The sequence below is a fragment of the Hemicordylus capensis genome, chromosome 16 (genome assembly GCF_027244095.1).
Source record: "Hemicordylus capensis ecotype Gifberg chromosome 16, rHemCap1.1.pri, whole genome shotgun sequence".
NCBI classification, from domain to species: Eukaryota; Metazoa; Chordata; class Lepidosauria; order Squamata; family Cordylidae; genus Hemicordylus; species Hemicordylus capensis.
Genome location: NC_069672.1, coordinates 8,072,270 through 8,095,373, shown reverse-complemented (window position 1 = coordinate 8,095,373; position 23,104 = coordinate 8,072,270). Strand labels below are relative to the sequence as shown.

The window sequence follows — 23,104 nt, the reverse complement described above, 5'->3', positions numbered from 1 at the left end:
GATGGTGGCCAATGGACGGACCAAGCCACTACCAAGAGATCGGTTCCAGATGCTCCGTGAGAAGATGGGAGTCATGAACTGGTGCAACAGGGAATGAGAAGGGGTGTTGGAGATCCAGCTCCAGATGGCATCGACCTCTTGCACAGGTAACTAGGGATATGCATGGAACTGGCTGGCCTGGTTCAGTTCGAGTCCAAACTGGACTCGAACCTGACCAGATCTGTTTGGTTCCGCACCCCCACGAACCCCGCATGGTTCTGTTCAGTCCAGGGGTGTGTGTGAATTAATTTTTTTTTTTAAGTTTTAGCCCCTTTGGGGGGCTTCCTCTAGGTCGTGGGGTGTGCACGAAGGTTCACCCTCCCCCCACTGGCCTCCCTCATCACTGTTGTGGCCCATTTGTCCGTTTTATTAGGCCTGTTCAGGCCTCCATAGACTTGCGCGGTGGCCATTCTGTCCGTCACCACATATGCACACATGGCCTCTGTGAGACCTGGCATGGCCCAGGGCCTCACAGAGGCCATTTGCACATGCATGGTGGCCATTTAAAAAATAATAATAATTTGCACATCCCTACCGGTAACCCTAATGATCACTAGGGGCATTGGGAGTAGAGGTAGATAGTTCCGGACTTCTTCTCTTTCCTGTTTATCTCTTCCTCTGTGAACCCTCACTGAATAGAATGTACTCAGGAACTTCCTGGGAGTGACTGCCTTCTTCTTCCCAGAATGCTTCTATAGGTGTGTCTCTGACCACCATGTAGCTAGCAGCTATGGTATAGGTCTTTCTAATCATCATGTACTGTACTTCTAAATAAAGTAGATTAAAGGTAAAGGTAAAGTGTGCCGTCGAGTCAATTTCGACTCCTGGCACCCACAGAGCCCTGTGGTTTTCTTTGGTAGAATACAGGAGGAGTTTCCCATTGCCTCCTCCCATACTGTCTGAGATTATGCCTTTCAGCACCTTTCTATATTGCTGCTGCCCGATATAGGAGTTTCCCATAGTCTGGGAAACATACCAGTGGGGATTTGAACCAGCAACCTTCTGCTTTTTAGTCATGCATTTCCCCGCTGCGCCACTTAAGGTGACAAAGTAGATTAGTTTAACTTTAAGTTAATCTCCATGCTTATAATATACAAGACTTTGCCCCTGAAACCCGGTTAATTTCTGCTGTAATGGGAGTGAGTTAGCTCCTAAAATACTCTGCAATATAGATTGAAGTAGCCTGCCCATAAACCCTTGCAGGTTTGGGCACCCCAGTTAAATATTGCTTACTTAATTAAGCAATTAATAGGCTTCAATAATGGTACAGGATTATCTTCCAACCCACAGATTATTCTTTTAAAATTTCTGACAACGCATAGTACTTGTAATTCACAAGTACTTGTAATTCAGTATCGGGCAGAGTTGCCCAACGGAGCAATCAGGATGCAAATTGCAGAGTTTTCCAAGATCTGTTCTGATTAAGGCTGTTCTGATTAGCATTGGCTGAGCATGCAAGTCCTCAGAGCACAAGGTAGCCCTTCCCCCCCAATGAATGCCAAAATGTTGTAAATCTTTCAACGAAAAGTCGCAGTTTTATTCAAAAATACTATTCGAGGAGTTCCACCTGCCCCCGCCCGTCATTGTAACGGTTAATTTCACAATTTGCAAATTTTTGTAAACCACCCAGAGATTTGTATATGGGGCGGTGTAAACGTGCACTAAATAAATAAATACATTTTGCTGAATCCTCCCCAATATGTTACCTTTTCAACTCCCCAAAAGTGTTTCCGTTCTCTGCCTATTGCCGAAAATTGTTATGTGAATATTCATAATAGTAGTTCCTCTTTCCCTCAGCTGTGAAACAACATTTCTCTCTCCACCAATTTCAAAACATGCTTTTCTGCTCCTCCAGAATATCCCCCCCCCAAAAAAGTGTCTTTCTTCACTCCCCTAAAAAAAAAGTGCTCATGTGGTTTTCAATCTTTCCCTGTGGGCCAGCTAGCATTATTGTTAGACCCCTGACCCATAGACTACTTTCAGAAGAGGTAGCCACATTGTTTTACATTTCATAAACTATTGACGAAGTCTACAACGTTGTCCACGATTTCTAATGCAGTGGGGAGGGTAAGAAAGCCAGCATTGCAGGTGTTCAGCACTCCGTGAACACCATTTTCGACATGGAACCAACGGACTCGCACACCACTGTCCTCCAGCCGTTTCTTGTAGAGGAGGGAATCGTCCCGCAAGACATCATATTCGCAGCTCACAATTAACGTCTCCGGCAGCTGCCGGATCACAGAGTCTTCAGCGAAAAGAGAGGAAAACGTGACTTCCAATAACTCTGGAAACTGCAGGTACACTTCAGGCTTATAAGGGGCGAGGGGTACTTGTTGGTAGCCTCGACGCTTAAACCTTTCTGGAATATTGTCCGCACTGACCCACTTCCCATAATTCAGCCTCATCTCATCGGGCACATGGGAGCCTTTCAGGATGTCGTCACACAGAGAAGTGCTCTTCCCAAAATACTTCAATCCGTAATATGTGACGCTGTCTCGGAACAATATTGGAATACCAGAGCTCTGCTGATAGGAAGGCAAGTTGAAGTCCATGGCCTGCAAGCCAGAATAGATCAGCACTTGAGCACGTAGCTTGGGGACGTCTGTTCTCCCCACTAGCTTCTGGGCGACCACAGAAGCAAAGTTGCCTCCAGCGCTGTCCCCGCCTATGACGATCTGGGAAGGATCCACCCCATAGGCATTCGCGTTTTGCAGGAAGTGCAACGTGGCAGTGAGGCAGTCTTGGTACTGAGTCGGGTACGGATGCTCGGGAGCCAGGCGATAGCTGTGAAAGCACAATGGGTGGGGGCGAAATGTCAGCACCCTGGAATCTGGAGCAAGGGCAGGCGCAAGGTATTGCAGGTGTGAAATCTTGCCTTGTCCCACACCCCTGTTGGGGTCCAAGCCCCCTTGAAAATGACGCTTTCTAAGATTGGGGGGCAGGGAGGAGGGCCGGTTTCCAGGAGCATCCTTGTCCCTCCTCCTGCTTTTTGTAAGCTTGCTAGATATGTGAGGAGAGGCACTCCTGGCAAAGCTTGTGAGATGTCGGGATGCCATATTCCCTGGTTGCCTATGTGGCACTGTGGAGTCCAGAAGGCATGGCATCCCTCCTGTGGGGCTTCTGTTCCCTTCAGGGGGCGGCGGGGATGGGAAGGGTCCTGGCTGGTCAGGGCCTGGTGGGGTTTGAGAGGGCAAGGCAGAGAGAGCTGCAGGGAACAGCTCCAGGGAGACAGCCAAGTTGGGCGGGGCAGGAAACAGGAAGCAAGGTCAGGAAGGGGTGGGGCTGGATGTAGGCTTTAAGCTCTGTAAGTTCTGCACTGGGGCGTTTAAAGACGAGGGGCTGCTTCTGAGTATGGGAGCCGGGAATTCCCCAGGGTGCTTTCCAGATTAGCCGCTCAACAGCAGCAAAATGCTTCCATTTGGGCAAACCGCCTTCAAAATGTAAACAGCAGGGGGAGCAGTCTCACGAGAACTAACCGCCTGAACAAACAGCAACTGTTTTATGCTGGGCGTACGGCGTTATAGCGCTATATCACAGCCATTAAATTCGAAACAAGGCATTGGAAACAACACCACCCTGCTCTCGGCTGCAGTCTCACAACACAGGAAAATGCAGAAGCACACTTCAGAGATACGTCGTGACCCCGTTGCAGGGTCTAATCTGGAAAGCACCCAGGAGAGGGAACTGGCTGAATGCAGCAAAGCAGGAAGAGGACTCAGGTGACAAACTCACCTCTTCCCTTGGCTGGTCATGAGGCTGACTTTTCCTGTGCCTACCCAGACATTCAAGAAGGCCACGAGCCCACCTGGGAGTCTGACCTGAGGGTCAGATTGGCCCCGAAGAGCTGCTCAGATTTTGATGCCAAGGGGTATCTTGCTGAGCTGAACACTGCACTGTAGCTAACTGAAACAAAGTGGGGGAAATGTCCCTGGGTCCCGGAAGGAAGGGAGCCCATTGGCTGGGTGGCAGCTTGCTCTTTGCTCTTCCCCCTCTCACCTCTCTGGAGAAGGTAGGGGCAGAGGACGACCTCCGCTTTTTGTCCCGGGACCCATTCCAACCTTGCTACCACCCGGGTTTCAGCCCTTTGTGGAATCCAACGCCATGCCTCTGGTGCTTCCAAAACTGGCTCTTAACTTCAGGCAGGGCACAGCTGTGGTTGGACTGCAACTCCCAACACCCCCAGCCAAAGTGGCCAGTCATCAGGGATGATGGGGATTGTAGTCCAGCATTTGCTGGAGGGTTGAAGTTGTGGGGCCCTGACCTGGGGCCAAACTTGACAGAATTTTGGTGGACAATTTTGAGAAAACCATCCAGAGAAAGAGATTCAAATCTGGTCTGTGGCGCTGGGGGGGGGGGAGGAAGACCTTTTCTCCGTGTCATTTTCCTCCCCCCACCCCAGCAATCAGGTCCACTTACCCAACAGACACCAGCACTGAATCACTGCCCTTTGCAATTCCATTGCAAACGTTTTGATAGGCATCTAGAAAACAAACGTCAATCATTTAGTGGAAACCATTTGGAGGACACAGCTAACATGGTAAAGCTCTTTTTTGAGTAAGAAAAATGCAACGTACTGTACACTCTTCAAAAGAACAGCTCTGCCGGATCAGAGCAAAGGCATATTGAATCCAGCATCATGCTTCATGCAGTGGCTGACCAGGTACATATGAGAAGCCCTCCTTTGGGGAAAAGAGGGGAATCGTCCCCCCCTCCCATTAGTGTTCTCTAGCCCCTGGTGTTCAAGGACTTGCCACGTCTGATCCTGATGGACATATACAGCTATCAGGGCTAGAAACCGTTACCCATATTTACCGACGCAAAGACGACTCTGAACTGAAGATGTCCCCCTTAAAAAATAGCGGTTAATTTGTATCTACCCAAAAGGAACAGCACTCTCTATTTAAGATGAACCCCCACCCCCCCGATTTCTAACCTCAAAGAACTTGGGGGGAAACCTAGTTTTGGATTCAGGTAAATTAATATTCAGGTAAATTCAAGGAATCGCCCGTCCTCCGTGAATTTGTCAAATCCTCTTTGAAAACCATCTTGATTGGTGGCCATCGCCATGTCTATCAGCAGTGAATCCCAGCGTTTAACTACGCGTTGAGGCTATTCTCACGCACAGAGCCCAGCCCATTTCCCACCAAACGTGAGAACCGCTGGGAGCCGTGCAGTGGTGTCATGGCGGTGTCATGGCGGTGTCATGGTGGTTGGTGGCAAACCCTCTTCGGTAGCCCACTGCTTAACCAGTGTTTTGGGCACAAGAGGGCCCGAAAACTGGGTCAAGCGATTGTGTGTCACTGTGGCATGGCTCCGCGCTGAAGCACCTCACAAGTAGACCCCCCAATGGGGAGGCTAAAACGAGCCTCCTGGTGTCGGGAGGCTCCTCAGAGGGCCCTGCGCACTCGTGTGGGTCATTCTGGGTCTTCCAGGGGCCAGGAGGCCCCCAAATCCTGCCGCCTCGACCAACTCCATGACGGAGCCGGTGATCATCTGGGTGGCCGATCCGGCAACCCAGGGAGGGCTCCCTGCTCGTGTGTGGGGAAAGCGGTTCAATCTCATTCTCCCCACCAACCCACTTTTGGCTCTCCACACTGCAGGGACATATTTCTGATGCCAGCAAAACACTTTTGTAGGGAGGAGAGAGCAGCTAAAACCACTGGCTGAAGTTCTGGGCAAAGAGCGCCTTGCAGAAAAGCAAAAACTCCACAAATGGACTTGCACACCGGTGAGACCTTCGTATATCATCGCTTCATTGTCATGCATCTCCATTTGCGTAAAGTGCGCTGTTGTGCAACTGTGTGCACGCTCTGCTGCAATGCATATGGAACTCTGCATACGTCAGCCACTCCCTCGTGCTCCGTCATGCTTGATGGCTGCTCAGCAAAATGCTGGCTGAGCTCCAAGTCAGTAGCTTATATACTGTGCAGGGAGACGTACACCCCAAAGGTGCAAGTGGCACTTACCGGTCCACCACTGCTCCTGGTATAGGAGGCAGCATGCTAATGGCACGTTGTGTCAGGATTGCACCCAATTCCCAGCATCCTCAATATATAGTACATGGACTTTAGAAAGCCGTTTCTTCTTCCTGTGACATTCAACCTCTTCATTGCTCCTTTCCTTGGAAGTACTCAATGGCACACAGAACCATGTCCCCGAAGGCTGCATGAGTTTCAGGGACATATTTCTAGCAGTTACAGGGTCACCTGAGGAGAAGGTAGGAACCCTGACGTTTTCCCTGCCTGGGTGCAGCCTTCGAGGGAAGGCTGCTGGACCAGGTGTGCAGTCCTCTGTTCCGCACCCCCTTCAGTAGACCAAATATGAGCCAGGGTATTTAAAAGACAAGGCTTGTTCACACAGATGGTTGAATCCAGGCTTAATGTGGGTTACCAACATTGAAGTGGTTGCGTGAACTCAAGCCAAGGTGGTTTATGGCCCGGGATTCCCACCTTGGCAAGACTGCACACAATTACACATATGTTGCTAACCCACATCAAACCTAGATTCAAAAGATTGTGTGAACAGGCCTACAGAGATATACAATGTCTAGTTTAGGTTCCTCCTCTCCCAGAACCACCTCCATCCATGGCCGTTCAAGCTGCTCACAATATAACTTGACTATCTCGAAACGACAAAAATGTTGGTATCAATCTTCCCCTTCCTCCCCCATTCATCTGCCCTTTATTCACCTGCCCTAGACAGCACACTTTGAACTCCTTAGGATGTGGTTCCCACCAGGGTACCTCCAGATGTTGATGAACTACAACTCCCATCATCCCCAGCTACAATTTATTGCAGCTGGGGATGCTGGGAGTTGTAGTTCATCGACATCTGGAGGAACCTTGTTTGGGGACCGCAGTCCTAAGGAGTTCCATTGGACATTCTCTGACAAAACCCAGTTCTAACATAAAACCGGGAAGCAACACTTAGTGGCAGAACTGCAAGTAACATGAATCCCTTAGGTTCCGTATAAATATTCCAGCAGGACAAAGAGGTTATTAATCTTTTCAATATCAATCCAAGTTCCTTAAATCAGGGAGGTCAAACTGCAGTCCTCCAGGTGTGGTTGGCCTACAACTCCCAGCATCCCTTAGGCACAGTGGCGAGAAGCCAGGGATGAGGGGAGTTGTAGGAGAACAATCGCTGGAGGGCTGAGGTTTGACACCCTTGCTAATCGGTGTTCAGAATCTCCTTCTGAATCCCTCACCAATGCTTCCAATCATGCCGGCTCCTCCATGGCAGTAGATAAATCCTCTCCTGAGACCAGCAGATGGCGCTTTAGGGTAGTAAACCCGAACAGGCACCCCATCGAAATGCAGATCCTTCGAGAAGAGGCTGGGATCCAACCTTGTCTTCCTGAGTTCTGTAATAAAGCGGATGAAAGCAACCTGCCGGCAGAGACCCACAAGTTCACAGGTCTTCGCCTGTTTGAAGAAGGAAAAGACATGTCATGAGACTGCCGCACCTTTTAACTTTTGATTCTTTGACGTCATCCACACAATCAAAAACTGTGCTCTACCTGGGTTTGGGAGCTGTGTGTGCCCCCAATTTCAGTCGTGTGGAAGCAAAGTAAGAGGAAAACTGGGATAGAAGTGATTGTGGGGAAGCAAGGTAGGAGGAAAACCTGGGTAGAAGTGATTGGGGCTATTCTCATGACCAGCCAAAATTGGGCTAGGAGAGCCTAGCCTGATTTTGGCTGATCGTGTAACCACCGGGCTCGCAGGCGAGCCAGGTGGCTTACAAGCCGCTCGCCTGCTTTTTTAGCCCTCCCCTTAGCCCAGGTTTGCGGAGTGAGCGCTCCACAAACCTGGGCTTCCCGATTGTGAGTAGCCATGGCGCAGCTCCGTGCTGCAGCTACTCATGAGTAGACCCTCGGAGGGGAGGCAAAAAGCTGCCTCCCGGCTCTGGGGGGTCTCCCCAGTATGCCCTGTGCGCATGGCCCCTGAGCTCCCCAGCTCCTGACTCAGCTCCCAGTCTTATGCAACATAAAGTGTGCCGTCGAGTCGGTGTCGATTCCTGGCGCCTACAGAGCCCTGTGGTTGCCTTTGGTAGAATACAGGAGGGGCTTACCATTGCCTCCTCCCACACAGTATGAGATGATGCCTTTCAGAAACTTCCTATATCGCTGCTGCCCAATATAGGTGTTTCCCATAGTCCGGGAAACACACCAGCGGGGATTCGAACCAGCAACCTCTGGCTTGCTAGTGAAACCGTTTCCCCACTGCACCATTAGGTGGCTCTTATACATCATACCTTCCCATAAATAACAATAACCTGTATTTAGCCTGAATTGTTAATGGTTACCCCCCCCCCCTTAAATTCAGAGTCATCTTCTGTTCAGGTAAATAGTGTATTGTTCCAAGTGAGGATGGGATTCACATACAGGAGTTGAGTAGTGAGTGGTCAGATGAGGAGGAGTTTGGGGTGGTTTCCAGTCTTCAAGGTCTACAGCAGATGGAGGTGTAAAATGCTTCCGCTTGGCAGGATTGTATTCAAAACATAAATAAAGGGTGGAAGCCATTTGCTGCATAGTTTGTGGTATAGCTGTGGCCGTTCATATTGCCACCCATAATGACATGTTTTCCCAGGCAGGGATTGTTCATACTGATTGTAAGCCATGCCCTCCTACTGCCCCATTTTGGACCAATGGTGTCACAGAAGAGGCTAGGATGATGATGTGATGAGGCTTAAAAAAAAACACCAAAATAAAAATCTTGGTGGCTTTGCACAAAGCCACCAGCAGGGGGAGTAGTCCTTTCTAGCTTGAACAAACTTAACTATTTCATGCCATGGCTGACATTTAGTTTTTAAACTAATTAGAAAACTCACCGGCGGAGGATGAGAGAGGAAAAGAAGAACAGAAAGACATATAAAAAGAAATATAAGCAAAATGAGTTAACCTTAACAGAGAAGGGAACGGAAAGCAAATAAAAACGAAATTGCTCTCATGCAGCTTTGCACAAGAGCACCCAGGAATATATATATATATATTTAAGGATCATTTTAAAAGCTGAGAGGAGAATAAGATATTGAAATGTCAAGTTGCTGAATGAACCCTCCACATTACACCACATTACACCGCGGAAACAGCGAGACACATCCTCCTAAAATGGCAAAATATAAAAACCAGGGGGGTCATCTTATATTATTTTCAGGTAAATACCTATACCTCTCTGGTAGATCCCAGATGGTTTTGCTTCGAAACTGTTGCTCCGCAAAGTGAGAATTAATGTATAGAGTTCCACAGGGTTCCATACTATCTTCTGTGCTCTTTAACATCTACATGAAACCACTTGGAAAGATCATCAGATTCAGTGCAGGGTAATTGTTGATATGCTGATGGTACCCAAATCTATTTCTCCATATCTGCATCATTAGGAAATGGTATAACTTCCCTAAAATTATTTATTTATTTATCTATTTAACATATTTTAATACCGTCCAAAACATACATCTCTGCCTGGAGGTGGTAATGGGCTGGATGCGAGATAACAAACTGAAGTTGAATCCAAATAAGATGGAGGTGCTTACTGTGGGGTGTCTAGACCTGAGAGATGGTTTAGATCTCCCTTCTGGATGGAGTTACACTCTCCCCCCAAAAAGAAGTATGTAGCTTGGGAGTGCTCCAGGATTTAAAACTCTCTCTGGTTTCTCAGGTTGAGGCAGTGGTCAGGGGGCAATTTTTATCAGCTTTGGCTGATACGTCAGCTGTGTAAGGGACCATATGACACCGATTTTAAAAGAATTGCACTGGCTGCCAATATGTTTCTGAGCAGCAGTAAAGTTAAGATGAGGAGTGTTTTCAGCATTCCGCCATAATAAACCCTGAACATTTTATTGCGTACAAAGTCAAAAGTCTCCATCCAATCCCTCTGAAATTGTGCACACATTAACTAGGGGACAAGGACACCGCTCCTCTGAATTTGGTGCTGAGATACAGCAGCTTAAGTTTTTAACTCCTAAAAAGAGGTTTCAAAGTTTTGGCAACCTTTTTTCACCACAGATAATGTCTATATTTTAAAATGTATTTTTAATGTATTTATAGCATTCTCCCAAAATTCATGTCCATACAGGACTAGTGTCTTTGCTGGTTTGAAGAGCACCAATCTAGTGATTTTTGAGTAAGTAACCACAGCACACTTTACCTTTAACCCCTGCTAACTGAGCAAAGAGACACCTTTTAAAGTGGTGGCTCTCTGTTATTTAGCAGGGGGAGAGCAACTGGCCCTTTCCAACCCCAGGACAGCATCCCTCCAGTGGCTGTTGCTGGTATCCGCCTTCTGTTTCCTTTTAGATTGTGAGCCTTTTGGGGACAGGGGAGCCACCTTATTCTTGTATTATTTGTTTTTCTATGTAAAGTGCTTAGAGAACTTTGGTTGAAGAGTCGTATTATTATTGTTATTGTTATTCTGTTTTCTTGTTATAACCAACAGGTATGTCCCAAATGTTTCCCCAAAACCTGAGGAGCTGTTTGGTTGCACAATGTTATCCAGTTTTTCTCCATTAACATGAGATCATCATCATCATCATCATCATCATCATCATCATCATCACCATCACCATCTTCACCATCATCACCATCAGTAGTAGTAGTAGTAAGTATTGTTCAAAATTACAACTTTGAACATAATGACAGGGAAAATAACTAAGGGAAAGTTAGTTAAGACCATAACTGACTCTGCCCACTGAGAATTCTGAAGCCAAAGTTGGGAGGGGAACGTCCTGACAATTTCTAGTGAGTGGCTTCCTTGTTCTGAACATAGGTAAGGAGAGTCTATGAGTACTCTGGCACTTTTATAGTTAAACATTCCTACCCTTCCTTTCCTTTCACAGGCATTTTTCTTCTCCCTCTGCCCCTTTCTCTCACCCCCATGGACCTTAAAACAATTGACTGCATGTCTATCCATGACCTCTGTGCATTAGGACCCTGGAGGTTCTAGTTGTTGTTGTTGTTGCTATTATTACTTACTTTTTATATCCCACTCTTCCTCCAGGGAGCCCAGAGCGGTGTACTACATACTTAGGTTTCTCCTCACAACAACCCTGTGAAGTAGGCTAGGCTGAGAGAGAAGTGACTGGCCCAGAGTCACCCAGCAAGTATTATAGCTGAATGGGGATTTGAACCCAGGTCTTGGTCCACCACGCTGGCTCTTCAAATTCAGCCACATCATTCACTGGGTAACTCTGGGCCAGTTGCTTATCTCTCAGCCTAACCCACCTCACAGGGTTGTTGTGAGGATCAACATAACCATGTGCACTGCTCTGGGCTCCTCAGAAGAAAAAGCGGGATATAAATATGAAGATAAATATAATAAACACATGGCTGCGTAATGCTGACCAGAGATGAAACAGAGACGGGGAAAACACCAGCTCTGAAATGTTTATCTGACCTGTTTATCTGACCTGTTGAAATAATAAGAAATGTCCTCCCCAGCATTAATGACATTGCATCACATGTGATATGCATCACATCTTAGATCATGTTAGATGTTTCTATAGTGAAACACAGGAAGCTGCCTTATGCTGTATCAGGCACAGTGCTGACCAAGACAGATTCCTTAGTCCATCAAGCACAGTGCTGATTACTGCAACTGGCAGAGGCTCTCCGAGGTTTCAGCAGGAGTCTCTTCCAGTCTTACCAGGAGGTTTTTCACACATGCCTTCATGCCGCGGGGAATCCAAGGAGCAAATCTGCACTGCAGCAGATTCACAAGATGTTTAATTCAGGGGATTCAATGGACAGTTCACATCGGGTCTGGCACAGTCGGGAAAGGGCTCAACTACCAAGCCACTGGAAATAGAGGATTTTAAAAAGCCAGACATAATTCGGGCTAAGCCAGAATTCACAGGCTTGATTTGGGGGAACACATGGTCATGTCTGTACTAGTCCCTGATAGCCCGCACGGACTTCGGGTAAATGCTGCAGTTAATATGTGGACTGGCACACTCCATGTAAAAGCCACGTGTGTAAAGCCTCCTGGAGATGCTGCCAGGGATTGAACATGGGACCTTCTGCCAGAGATGTAGAAGTATTTAAAATAAATATTTTCAATGCCTTTGTATTTTGTATCTAAAATACATTTCAGAAAAGTATTTTGTATTTTGTATCTCAAATACATTTGCTCGGGTATTTTGTATTTTGAAAATACATTGCCGAAACCAAAATACATCTCAGCCAATCATTGCTTTGCTTTCTTGCTTTCTTGCCTTTTTATTGCGAGCAGGCAGCCCATTGGCCTCCAAGCATCCTCCGGTGTGTGCTCTCTTCCTCCCTCTCTGCCCCCATGAAGTTTGGATAGTTTTACTCTGCTGCTGACTGGTCAGCGAGCCAAGTTTGAAAATCAAAGGGGGGAAAGAGAGAAAGAGTGTCCCTGTGAGTACAATGGGAAAGGAGGGGTGAGAGTGGCATGGGAGTCTGGGGTGGGGGGGAAGCATCCCCCCTCCCCCGGGCTGATTTTGGATGCAAGAGAACTCCTTACCTCACAGCTTGCTTGCTTTAAAGTTTCTCTGTCCCTCTATTTGGAATGCTGTAAATAGAAACCTGACCTGACCTGAAGAGGCTGAAGTTCTTCTGGTCCACACTCTGTGTAAATTTGCATAAGGCATAAGCAACTTGTTTTGCAGAGTAGTTTACACATAGCTCTCTCTGTGTGCTCTCTGTTGCTGACTGTGGCTGACTAATGGTAGCAAATTTCCACTTCTTTCCTCTCTGCGAAACAAAGCCTCAGCATAGTCTCTGTCTGAAGTTTACCTTTCGAGGGCTTTGAGTTCAGATTGCTGGAGGGCGTGCAGATTGCTTAGCCGGCTTTCCAGGTTGCCTGGCTGGGGTCAGAGTGGGAGACATTGAGGCTCTACACAGCTATCGTATGTAGAGCCTTACCAGGCTCTGTGGGAAGAGCAGGCTTAGCCCACTTTCCCCGCAAACGAGCTGGGAGCCATCCCTGGGTGGCCGGATCAGCCACCCACACGACTACCAGTTCTGTCACAGCACTGGTAGGGGTGGTGGGAATTGGGGGCTGCCCGGCCCCTGGAAGTCCCCGTATGCCCCACGTGAGTGCACAGAGCATCCTGGGGAGACCCTCGAGGCCGGGAGGCTTGAGAGAGCAGGAATTCATAATTTGAGATCATTGCTGTCCTTCAGGAGAGCCCTTAAAACCTATCTGTTTGGCCTGGCCTTCCAGGGTTTAAAAGGATTGACTAATGGTTTTAAATGGTTTTAAATTGTCGCCCTGATTTCCAGGGTTTTTAGCTGTTTAATTTGGTTTTATTGTGTTTTAATAGTTTGATTTTAATTGTTAACTTGTTTTAAGTGTTTTTATCATGCTGTAAACCGCCCTGAGCCATTCTGGAAGGGCGGTATAGAAATCTAATAAATAAATAACACCCCCCCCCCCGGTTGGGGGGATTGCCTCATGAGTCGCCGCAGCATGGCAATGCGCCACAGCGTCTCATGACCAGGTTGACGTAGCGCTCGCTCCATTAACCTGGTTTGAGGGGAGGGGGGCTGAGGCGGGCTAAGAGCTGTGGAACCACAGGACTTGCCCGCCAGCCCGGTGGTTCTCACGATCCACAGAAACCAGGCTGGGCAAATGTAGCCAGATTGCTGTGGATCATGGGAGTAGCTCCACTGAGTGATCTCCAAGAGCAGACTTTTAACTCACCTTTCCCCCAGACAACCGAGACCCAGGTTTTTGGCTTGCCGTGCACCCAGACAAGCAGCTTTCCACGAGGTGGGGCATGGAGTCATATGTGGCTAAGCAGGGTCCGCCCTGGTTGCATATGAAAGGGAGACTAGAAGTGTGAGCACTGGAAGATATTCCCCTCAGGGGATGGAGCTGCTCTGGGAAGAGCAGAAGGTTTCAAAGTTCCCTCCCTGGCTTCTCCAAGATAGGGCTGAGAGAGAGTCCTGTCTGCAACCTTTGAGAAGTCGCTGCCAGTCTGTGAAGACAATACTGAGCTAGATAGACCAATGGTCTGACTCAGTATATGGCAGCTTCCTATGTTCCTATGTTCCAGCCACTACATATCCCACAATGCATCATGCATGGTGCATTGGGGGAATTCCCCCATGTCTGTGTCTTTTCAGGCTGCATACATCCCGAGCAGACGCACGATACCCAGCAGCTGGGTCAAAGGTGCACTCACACGCATAACCTTGGCTAACAGACAGGTTTAGTAAGGGGGTCAGATGGCATGGGAATGCCAGGATCTGTGAGGATCCTGATGCTTCACACAACAGGCCTAACCCAGGCTGGGCTGCCCTAACCAGCGTGGTGTAGTGGTTAGAGTGCTGGACTAGGACCGGGGAGACCCGAGTTCAAGTCCCCATTCAGCCATGAGACTTGCTGGGTGACTCTGGGCCAGTCACTTCTCTCTCTCTCAGCCTAACCTACTTCACAGGGTTGTTGTGAGGAGAAACTCAAGTATGTAGTACACCGCTCTGGACTCCTTGGAGGAAGAGCGGGATATAAATGTAATAATAATAACCTGGGTTAGACTGGTCATGAGAACAGCCTCAGTATCTCTGTGGGACACACAGAACAGTACCAGAAATCAAGCAGCTATGCTTGCTTAGACTGGATTAAAAGCTTCTAAAGTTTTAAAAGCCATCTTTTCCCTCACAACAGCCTGTAAAGTTGGTCATATTGGGGAGGGGCAGGGGGAGACCGCCTCACAGGAGCAGATGACTCCATGTACAGGATTCCACCCCCTCCCCCAATTTTACCCTCGCCTCACAACAATCTTTTGAGGTAGGCTAAGCTGAGCAATCCAGCAGTCAAGAAAGACACCACAGACTAGCACTTGGTAGGGTTGCAATGAAAGCCTTGGGAAGGCTATTTAGATGCCATGACGTGTCTAGACGTACAAAGATTGGAATCGTCTGGACAATGGTTTTTCCTGTGACACTCTATAGAAGCGAAAGCCAGACTTTGAAGAAGCAAGAGAGAAAAAGTATTGATGCTTTTGAACTTGGGTGCTGGAGAAGACTTTGGAGGAGACCATGGACAGCCAGGAAAACAAACAAATGGATTATCGGACAAATCAATCCAGGATTCTCACTCAAGGCACAAATGACCAGGCTCAAACTATCATACTTTGGGCACATTATGCGAAAACCCAGCTCCCTTGAGAAGTCCATAATGCTGGGGAATTCTTCAACTTTCCCCAGCATTATGGACTTCTCAAGGGAGCTGGGTTTTCTTCAAACTCCTGCCAGGGTTTACGGGAATCCTTCTGAATCATATAAAACACGCCCCCCCACTACACACACACACACACACACACTTGCATTCAGTGCTTGAAGAATAGGGGAGAGAGAGAGAGAGAGAGAGAGAGAGGGGTGGGGGAGCAGATTAATTGAGGTAAAATAAATTGTTCTCCTCCCATATGATTTGACCATATGATTGCTTCACCATAAATACAACTTGCTGCTCATTTGACTATGCCACAGCTATAGGATTGCAGTTTTTGTCATGACTACCTTTCAATTATGTCACTGGGCGTGCTCTAAGCAGGACTGATGTTGGATACATCCTGTTGTGTTTTGATTTCTGTTGACATACTTTGTGTATTCCACGCCCCCGCTCCCCCCCCCCAAAAAAAGGCCTGCAAACACCCATGGAGGGTGGTGAGAATGGAGAAATATAGCAAACATAGCAAAAAGAAACAGGGTATTATGTTGTTTTGGAATTATTGAGCTGATTAAGTGTTTTAAAAGCTGGAAATACTTCAGTTTTTGTAGGACAAATCCAAGCACATTAACATGTTGGATGGGCATCCCACTATCCAATGACTATTTTTAAAACATATAATACAAGTCTAATATCAGGTGGTCCTGTAGAACAGTTGCTTTCCTTTGCTGGGATGATTCACAGCCGCAGAAGTGATTTTGATCTTTGAAAAACTTGTATTACTTCAAGGACATGGAAACAAGGACAGATAAAGTAACGAACATCTCAAAGTTGTTTCCTTTTTTTCCAGGCATTGTATTTTGTATTTTAAGACGTATTGAAAATACTCTTTTGTATTTTTATTGGTTGTTTGCCAAGTATGTATTTTGTATCTCAATTACTTTGTAGAAGTATTTTGCCCCTCTCTGCCTCTTGCATGCAAGCACACAGGCGCTCTTCTGCTGAGGGCTCCATCCTTTAAGAAGAGGACTTCACACTGCTCACATGAGGTCTATGGCCTTATTCCATTAAATGAAGCTCTGGAGAGACTGATAAATTGACTGAATTAACAGTGCTAGTGACATTTCCCCCATCAAATTCCCACCTTCTCACACACCCAGGCTTCTCTTTGTCTTATGGGGTAAGCAGCGGATAGAGTTATTTTGACTGGGGGAAAGATGCAGGGTAAAAGGTTATAATGGCACCATTCAACAAATTAGTAACCTTCTGGGGCTGGATTCCATTAAAATGGAAGCAGCCGTCACAGGTCTGTCATGTAATGTGAGAACCTGTATAAAAATTCTCCGTGAGTCCCATGCTTGGAATGAAAACAATCCCTCCTTCACGGTCCTTCATGCTTGATTAAAACAAAACGTCGTGATCGGAACATCGTTGACAGAAATTGAACCAATGGACGTGTTGGTTCAAGCAAGTCACAAACAATGTAATCAACCCTTTCCCACTCCACCAGTCCTCACGTCAGCACTCAGCACTCCTGGAGAAATCCTGGGGCTACAGCACCTCAGTAGGACATACCCTTCGGGCCCCTGAGGGGAAATGGCTTTGGCAGCCACGTTGCCCATGTCTGCCATTTTGATTCTGGCTGTAGTGCCATTCCAGGACATTATGGGTGGGAATAGCAGCCAGTGGGGCACTGTGGGAAGAAGTGATGACCACTAGCAAAGTGGAGGCCGGATGGCACAAGAGAGAGTGACCATTGTTACCTTCGAAGCCCCTTGACAAACCTTCAGGGCCCACCTGGAGAAAAGCCAGCCCATTGAGGACACCGTTGCCAAGGGAACCTTCAAACCTGTATCTAGCTGTTCCTCCACCCACCCTTCTGTACCTGCTCCCCCAAGCCCTGTTTCCTTTGCTTGCAGGTTATGATAAACTTACCGCAGTGAATAGCATAACGGCGCCCATGTGAATCAACCGAATCTTCCATGAATGGGCAAGTCCACGGGGAATGCGGGTCCTGGAGAAATCATAATAAACTCCCCAGGAGAACAGCAAGGCAAAAGTAGTTGCTAGAACGCCTACTAGGCCAAGGAAGAGAGCCCAGAATAGCCCCATTTCACCTGGCTAAAGGGAAGAAGGCATCGATCAAATGGACAGGTAGCATATCTGCTTGAATGAGGTCTATTCACCTTCTTGTATGTAGGCAGAGGTCTGACACTTCCGCCTTGAGTCTGATAGCGGATTGGTGAAGGAATTTTCCAATTACAGGTTATTATACACCTCCATATGGAGTCTCAATCATGGGTTAGGAAAGAAGGGTGAACCTGCTGGTGGGTGTGATGAGGCCTTCTTGCACAAATGTGGTCCAGATGTGAGAAACAGGAGGATGGCTTTTAGAGAGCATTTATTTATTTATTTATACATTTCTATTCCGCTCTTCCTCTAAGGAGCCCAAAGAGGGGTACATAGTTATGTTTCTCCTCACAACTGCCCTGCGAGGTAGGAATGCTACAGCTGAATTCATTACTGATTCGAGGCAACCCTGAATGCAGTAGGCACACAGGAAGCTGCCATATACTGAGTCAGACCCTTGGTCCCTCTTGCTCAGGATGGCCTACACAGACTGGCAGCGGCTTCTCCAAGGTTTTAGGCAAGAGTCTCTCCCAGCCCTACCTGGAGATGCTGCCAGGGATTGAACCTGGGACCTTCCTCATGCAAAGCCGATGCTTTTCTGCTGAGCTATGGACCTGTCCTCTAAGGGGAATCAGGGGCGTAACTATAATAGAGCAAGGGGAGACAGTTGTCTGCGGGCCCACTGCCTTGGGGGGGGCCTTCAGAGGCAAGTCACATGACTGACTCCCCCAGTCACGCACCTGCCCGGGCTTCCTTCAGTTGGATTCATCCTCCGAAATTGATGTGAGTGTTAAGACCTGGAGCTACCAGAACAGCATGTCTTTTCAATGACTTGCGTCGTCCACAATTCACAAAACCTTTTACAAAATAATTTAGGATGATGTTCTATTGTGGCACATAGGTAATTTTTACACACACACACACACACACACACACACACACACACACACACACACCTATATCTATCTATCTATCTATCTATCTATCTATCTATCTATCTATCTATCTATCTATCTATCTATGTTTTTGTTACCACTATTCAGACTCATTTAAGATTTCTTTACTTCACGAGCTGAGCTTCAGGGAGGGGAGGGGGCCCATTATAAGATCTGGTCTCTGGGCCCACTCCAACCTTGCTGAGCCCCTGAGGGGAATATCTTACATTCATGCTCGCTGTCACAAGATCAGCTCTCTTCCTCCTACTCCCCATCCTGAAGCTGCCATTTACGTTGTGGAGACAAACTTCTCGGTATCATCCAAAGTACCTGAGTCACTCAAATCCATCCCCTTGGCAATTTTTCTGCAATCACAAGGCTACCTGCAGTGGCATCAGGAAACACTACCCCCATGGAGTCACATTGTCCTTTGCTCATCCTCAGCAACACCCAGAGTTAAGCTCTTAAGTGCTAAGATGCTTGGGAGAAGCTGGCAAACAAAAAAAATTGGCTCCTGTATATTTGGAATGCCAAAAGGGCCAAAAGTTGAAGGTAAGAGGATCACGCTGCATTAGAGATTGAGGGCTCTGCCCAATGCATGTGAAACTGCCTCGGGATTGTTTTATTGAAAGGTGGTATATAAATTGAACAATAAAGATGAAACTGGTACAACTGGGAATTATAAGGCCAGAGATTAATGTCACGCATTGCCATTTGTGAAAGCGAAAACCTTTCTAATATTGATTGATTGATTGTCGGAGTCGTACACAATCTTTCATTTTAAAAAAATCCCTAAGTGGCTTAATAACATAAGAACATAAGAACAACCCTGCTGGATCAGGCCCAAGGAAGCCCATCTAGTCCAGCATCCTGTTTTTCACAGTGGCCCACCAGATGCTGCTGGGAGCCTACAGGTAGGAGTTGAGGGCCTCTCTCCCACTGTGACTCCCCTGCAACTGGTACTCAGAGGCATCCTGCCTCTGAGGCTGGAGATGGCCTAAAGCCCTCTGACTAGTAGCCATAGTAGTATGGCTAGTAGCCGACTAATAGTAGACTAGTAACCTCTCCTCCATGAAGTTATCCAAAACCCTCTTAAAGCCCTCCAGGTTGTTGGCTGTCACCACATCTTGTGGCAGAGAATTCCACAGGTGGATGATGCATTGTGTGAAAAAGTACTTCCGTATTCTGAACCAACGGAAGTTTCCGGACTACGTACAAAGGCAGCCTCACGTAGAGCGCATTACAGAAGTCAAGTCTGGAGGTTACCAACAAATGTACCAGTTCTGAGGTCATTGATCTCAAGAAACAGGTGCAGCTGGCGTATCAGCCGAAGCTGATAGAAAACACCCCTGGCCACCACCTCAACCTGAGAAACCAAGTAGAGGTGTGGATCCAGGAATACACCCAGACTGCGGACCTGTTCCTTTTGGGGAAGTGTGACCCCATCCAGAACAGGTAGATCAAAATAGTCTCTGGAGTTCTGACCCTGCACAATAAGTACCTCTGTCTTATCTGGATTCAGCTTCAGTTTATTCTCCCTCATCCAGCCCATTACTGCTTCCAGGCAGGCATTTAGGGAGGATATGCCATCTCCTGAAGAAGCTGACATGGAGAAGTAGATCTGGGTGTCATCAGCATACTGATAACACCCAGCTCCAAATTCCCTGATGATCTCTCCCAGCAATTTCATGTAGAAGTTAAAAAGCACTGGAAAGAGGATGGAGCCTTGAGGGACACCATACTTAAGCTCAGATTCTGAAGAGCAACAATCTCCAATCGACACCATCTGGAACCTGTCTGAGAGGTAGGAGCGGAACCACTGTAAAACAGTGCCTCCCACCCCCAACCCCTTCAGACACTCCAGAAGGATGCTATGGTCGATAGTATCGAAAGCCGCTGAGAGGTCCAAAAGGACCAACAGAGTCACACTTCCTCTGTCATTTCCCAACTGGAGATCATCCATCAGGCCAACCAAGACAGTCTCCACCCCATCGCCTGCCTGAAAACCAGTTTGAAATGGGTCTAGATAATCCAGGCAGGGATTTAGGGAGGATATGCCAGCTCCTGAAGAAGCTGACATGGAGAAGTAGAAGTTGAAATGGGTCTAGATAATCAGTTTCCTCCAAGACCACCTGGAGCTGAGAGGCCACCACTCTCTCAATTACCTTGCCCACCATGGGAGATTGGAGACAGGCCTATAATTGCTCAACTCTGAGGGATCTAATGCAAGCTTCTTTAAAAGATGTCTAATAATTTCCTCCTTTAGACAAGGAGGCATCCTGCCCTCCCTCAGAGAAGCATTTGTGATTTCCACTACAACAGCCTCCCTGCTAGATTGAACAAGCCATGTTGGACAAGGGTCAAGAGAACAAGTGGTAGGCCTCATCACCCCAAGCAGCTTGTCCACATCCTCCGGAGTCACAAACTGAAACTGACTCAGTCGAATCACATAAGAGGAATCGTCGGACACCTCCAGTTCAGACATCAAATTAATTGTGTGGAGTCTCCATCTAAGTCGGCCCGAATCTGAGAGATTTTATCTGCGAAAAATTCTTTAAACACATCGCAGCGGTAACTAATGATTCCAAATTCTGATTCAAGGGAGGGGGCGCAGATACTAGTCCCCTCACAACCCTGAACAACTCTGCCGGATGTGAACTCGCAGAGTTCAGGCCATCCTCACTCAGCAGTGTAACTGGGATCCCATTGGGTGCTCCCTCCACCCAAAAAAATAAATAAAAACAAAATCAAAAACAAACCCAGCTGCTATCAGGGGGAGCTCAGTATTGTAGTAGAGGTGAAGCATCAAAGCTGCCTTGTCACATGACCTTGGCGGGGGCCAGTCCCCTTTCAAAATGGACCTTTCCAAGTTTTGAAAGAGGCACAGAGGAAGGGGAATTACCAGCAGCCTCCTGTCCCCCTCGTGTTCTTCCCCGGCCAACTTCGCAAGCTCCCAACTCCCAGCTCCAGCTCCCAGTCGAACCCATCAAAAAGACCGCTTTTCAAAAGGGGAGTCGATTTCAGAGCCTTGTTGACACCCTTGCCCTTGGATGATCAACTGGAAAGGAAATCACAATGCAGTAGCATCAAGCATCAAGAGCCTTTGCTGTGGTTGCAGGCTGACCTCTCAACTAAATTGCTCCCTGGGAGTCCCATTGAAATTAAGTGGCCCTTACACGGGAATTCCTGGGTAGTGCTCAGTCCAGATGCCAACCTCCATTTCAACATGGTCATCAAGTGCAACCACGTTGTCAAAGGGCTTTATCCATTTAGGCAACCTGCAATGGCGCTGGGAAACTCGACTGCGAGGGATTGACACGACCCCTTGCTGATCCTCAGCAACACCCAGAGTAAAGATCTGAAGGGAAGGGCAGAAAAGCTGTCAAGAGATTTGGCACGTTGTGGTAGCAACATGCTTGAGATTATTTATTTATTTATTTATTTATTTCATGCATATATTACATTTATACCCTGCTCTTCCTCCAAGGAGGTCAGAGTAGTGTAAAGCGTGCCGTTGAGTCGGTGTCAACTCCTGGCGGCCACAGAGCCCTGTGGTTGTCTTTGGTAGGATACAGGAGGGGTTGACCATGGCCTCCTCCCACGCAGTATGAAATGATGCCCTTCAGCATCTTCCTAGATCGCTGCTGCCCAATATAGGCATTGTCTGGGAAACATGCCAGTGGGGATTCGAACCGGCAACCTCTGGCTGGCTAGTCAGTGCATTCACCTATCAGCCAAATTTACCCTGATGTCCCTGTGAGCTAACAGGAGTGCTTCACACACAATTCGGGTCAGAGTGTAGCCTGATTTATGACCGGGGTTTAAAAAAAAAAAATCCACGCTTTGCGTCAGTTTTGGGGGGCAACTTAGAACTTGCCGTAAAGACTCGCAGAAAATTTGCAGTAAAGCCTGCTCTCTGGGAAAGCTCATGGTTGTAAATTAAATTAAACTACTACTACTAGAACAAATATTTATTTATTTATTTATTTGTTTGTTTGTTTGTTTGTTTGTTTATTTGTTTATTTATTTAAGATATTTCTATATCGCCCAAAACTTGCATCTCTGAGCGGTTTACAATTAAAATCATTTAAAACATTAAAAACATTTAAAAACCCGGGATTAAAACTATTATCATTATTATTAATTCTTGTTTACACAGTCAGACAGGTGTTATTGACTGGTTTGTTTTATCCAGACATCGAGTCCTTCCTAAGGAGCTGGGATGGCTGAATTCTATCGTCAATGTTGTTGCTTGGATTTACGTGCCCCCCTGCCCCCCTATAGTTACGCGTCTGAAGAGGTTGCTCATTATTCAGATGTGTCCAGATCTGACAGTATACCCAGATTTCTTACCTGTGCTCTGCTCCGATGTCCGCCCAGCTGGTGTGCAGCCGGGTCAAACACAGTTAGAGAAAGAAGAATTGGAAGCATACAGATTAATCAGAATCCGACAGCCAACCTTTGCAGCCTGAGTGTGCATTACCACCATGGCTGCTCAGAACAGCACCTTCTGTGTGGGCATTGTGATATTTTTAGAAACCGAGCCACGTGAGGGCACCTGGCAAAACAATTTTCGCCTCGGACCGAGAGTCTCGGGGATGGGGGAGATATTACACAGAAGGCCTAGTGTTTAGTGTGAACAAGGACCACTCAGTTTATGGATTAGGAACAACCACCCCAGTGTTCCTGTGCAGAAATAAGCCCTGCTAAGAACCAAAATGAAAATAAGCGGCCGGTTATTCTTGAGGGGCGGGATCAGATAATGCCATCATGATTTACATTGGTCTCAAAGTCTGCTTGGGAAAAGAAAACATCGAGCTAAACCTTTCCCCTGAATCTTTCCCAGAGAGCGGGGTTTACCATGGTTTT

General features: G+C 47.3%; 1 protein-coding gene across 3 annotated transcripts; it reads right to left on the bottom strand.

Annotated features, from left to right (window-relative positions):
* Nucleotides 1-1,575: 1,575 nt before the first annotated feature.
* On the bottom strand, nt 1,576-17,957 carry LOC128338537 (arylacetamide deacetylase-like 3). Of its 3 annotated transcripts, XM_053281136.1 has the most exons (5): nt 17,841-17,957; nt 17,106-17,184; nt 7,247-7,463; nt 4,456-4,519; nt 1,576-2,823 (listed from the first exon to the last, which is right to left on the bottom strand). In XM_053281136.1, the coding sequence occupies exons 1-5, from the start codon at nt 17,879-17,881 to the stop codon at nt 2,049-2,051; spliced, it is 1,176 nt and encodes a 391-aa protein (XP_053137111.1). In that variant the 5' UTR covers nt 17,882-17,957; the 3' UTR covers nt 1,576-2,048. The 3 variants fall into 3 exon arrangements, with proteins under 3 accessions (XP_053137111.1, XP_053137109.1, XP_053137112.1); XM_053281134.1 differs by lacking the exon at nt 17,841-17,957 and having other exon boundaries at nt 17,106-17,323; XM_053281137.1 differs by lacking the exon at nt 17,841-17,957 and having other exon boundaries at nt 7,247-7,402; nt 17,106-17,173.
* Nucleotides 17,958-23,104: the final 5,147 nt, after the last annotated feature.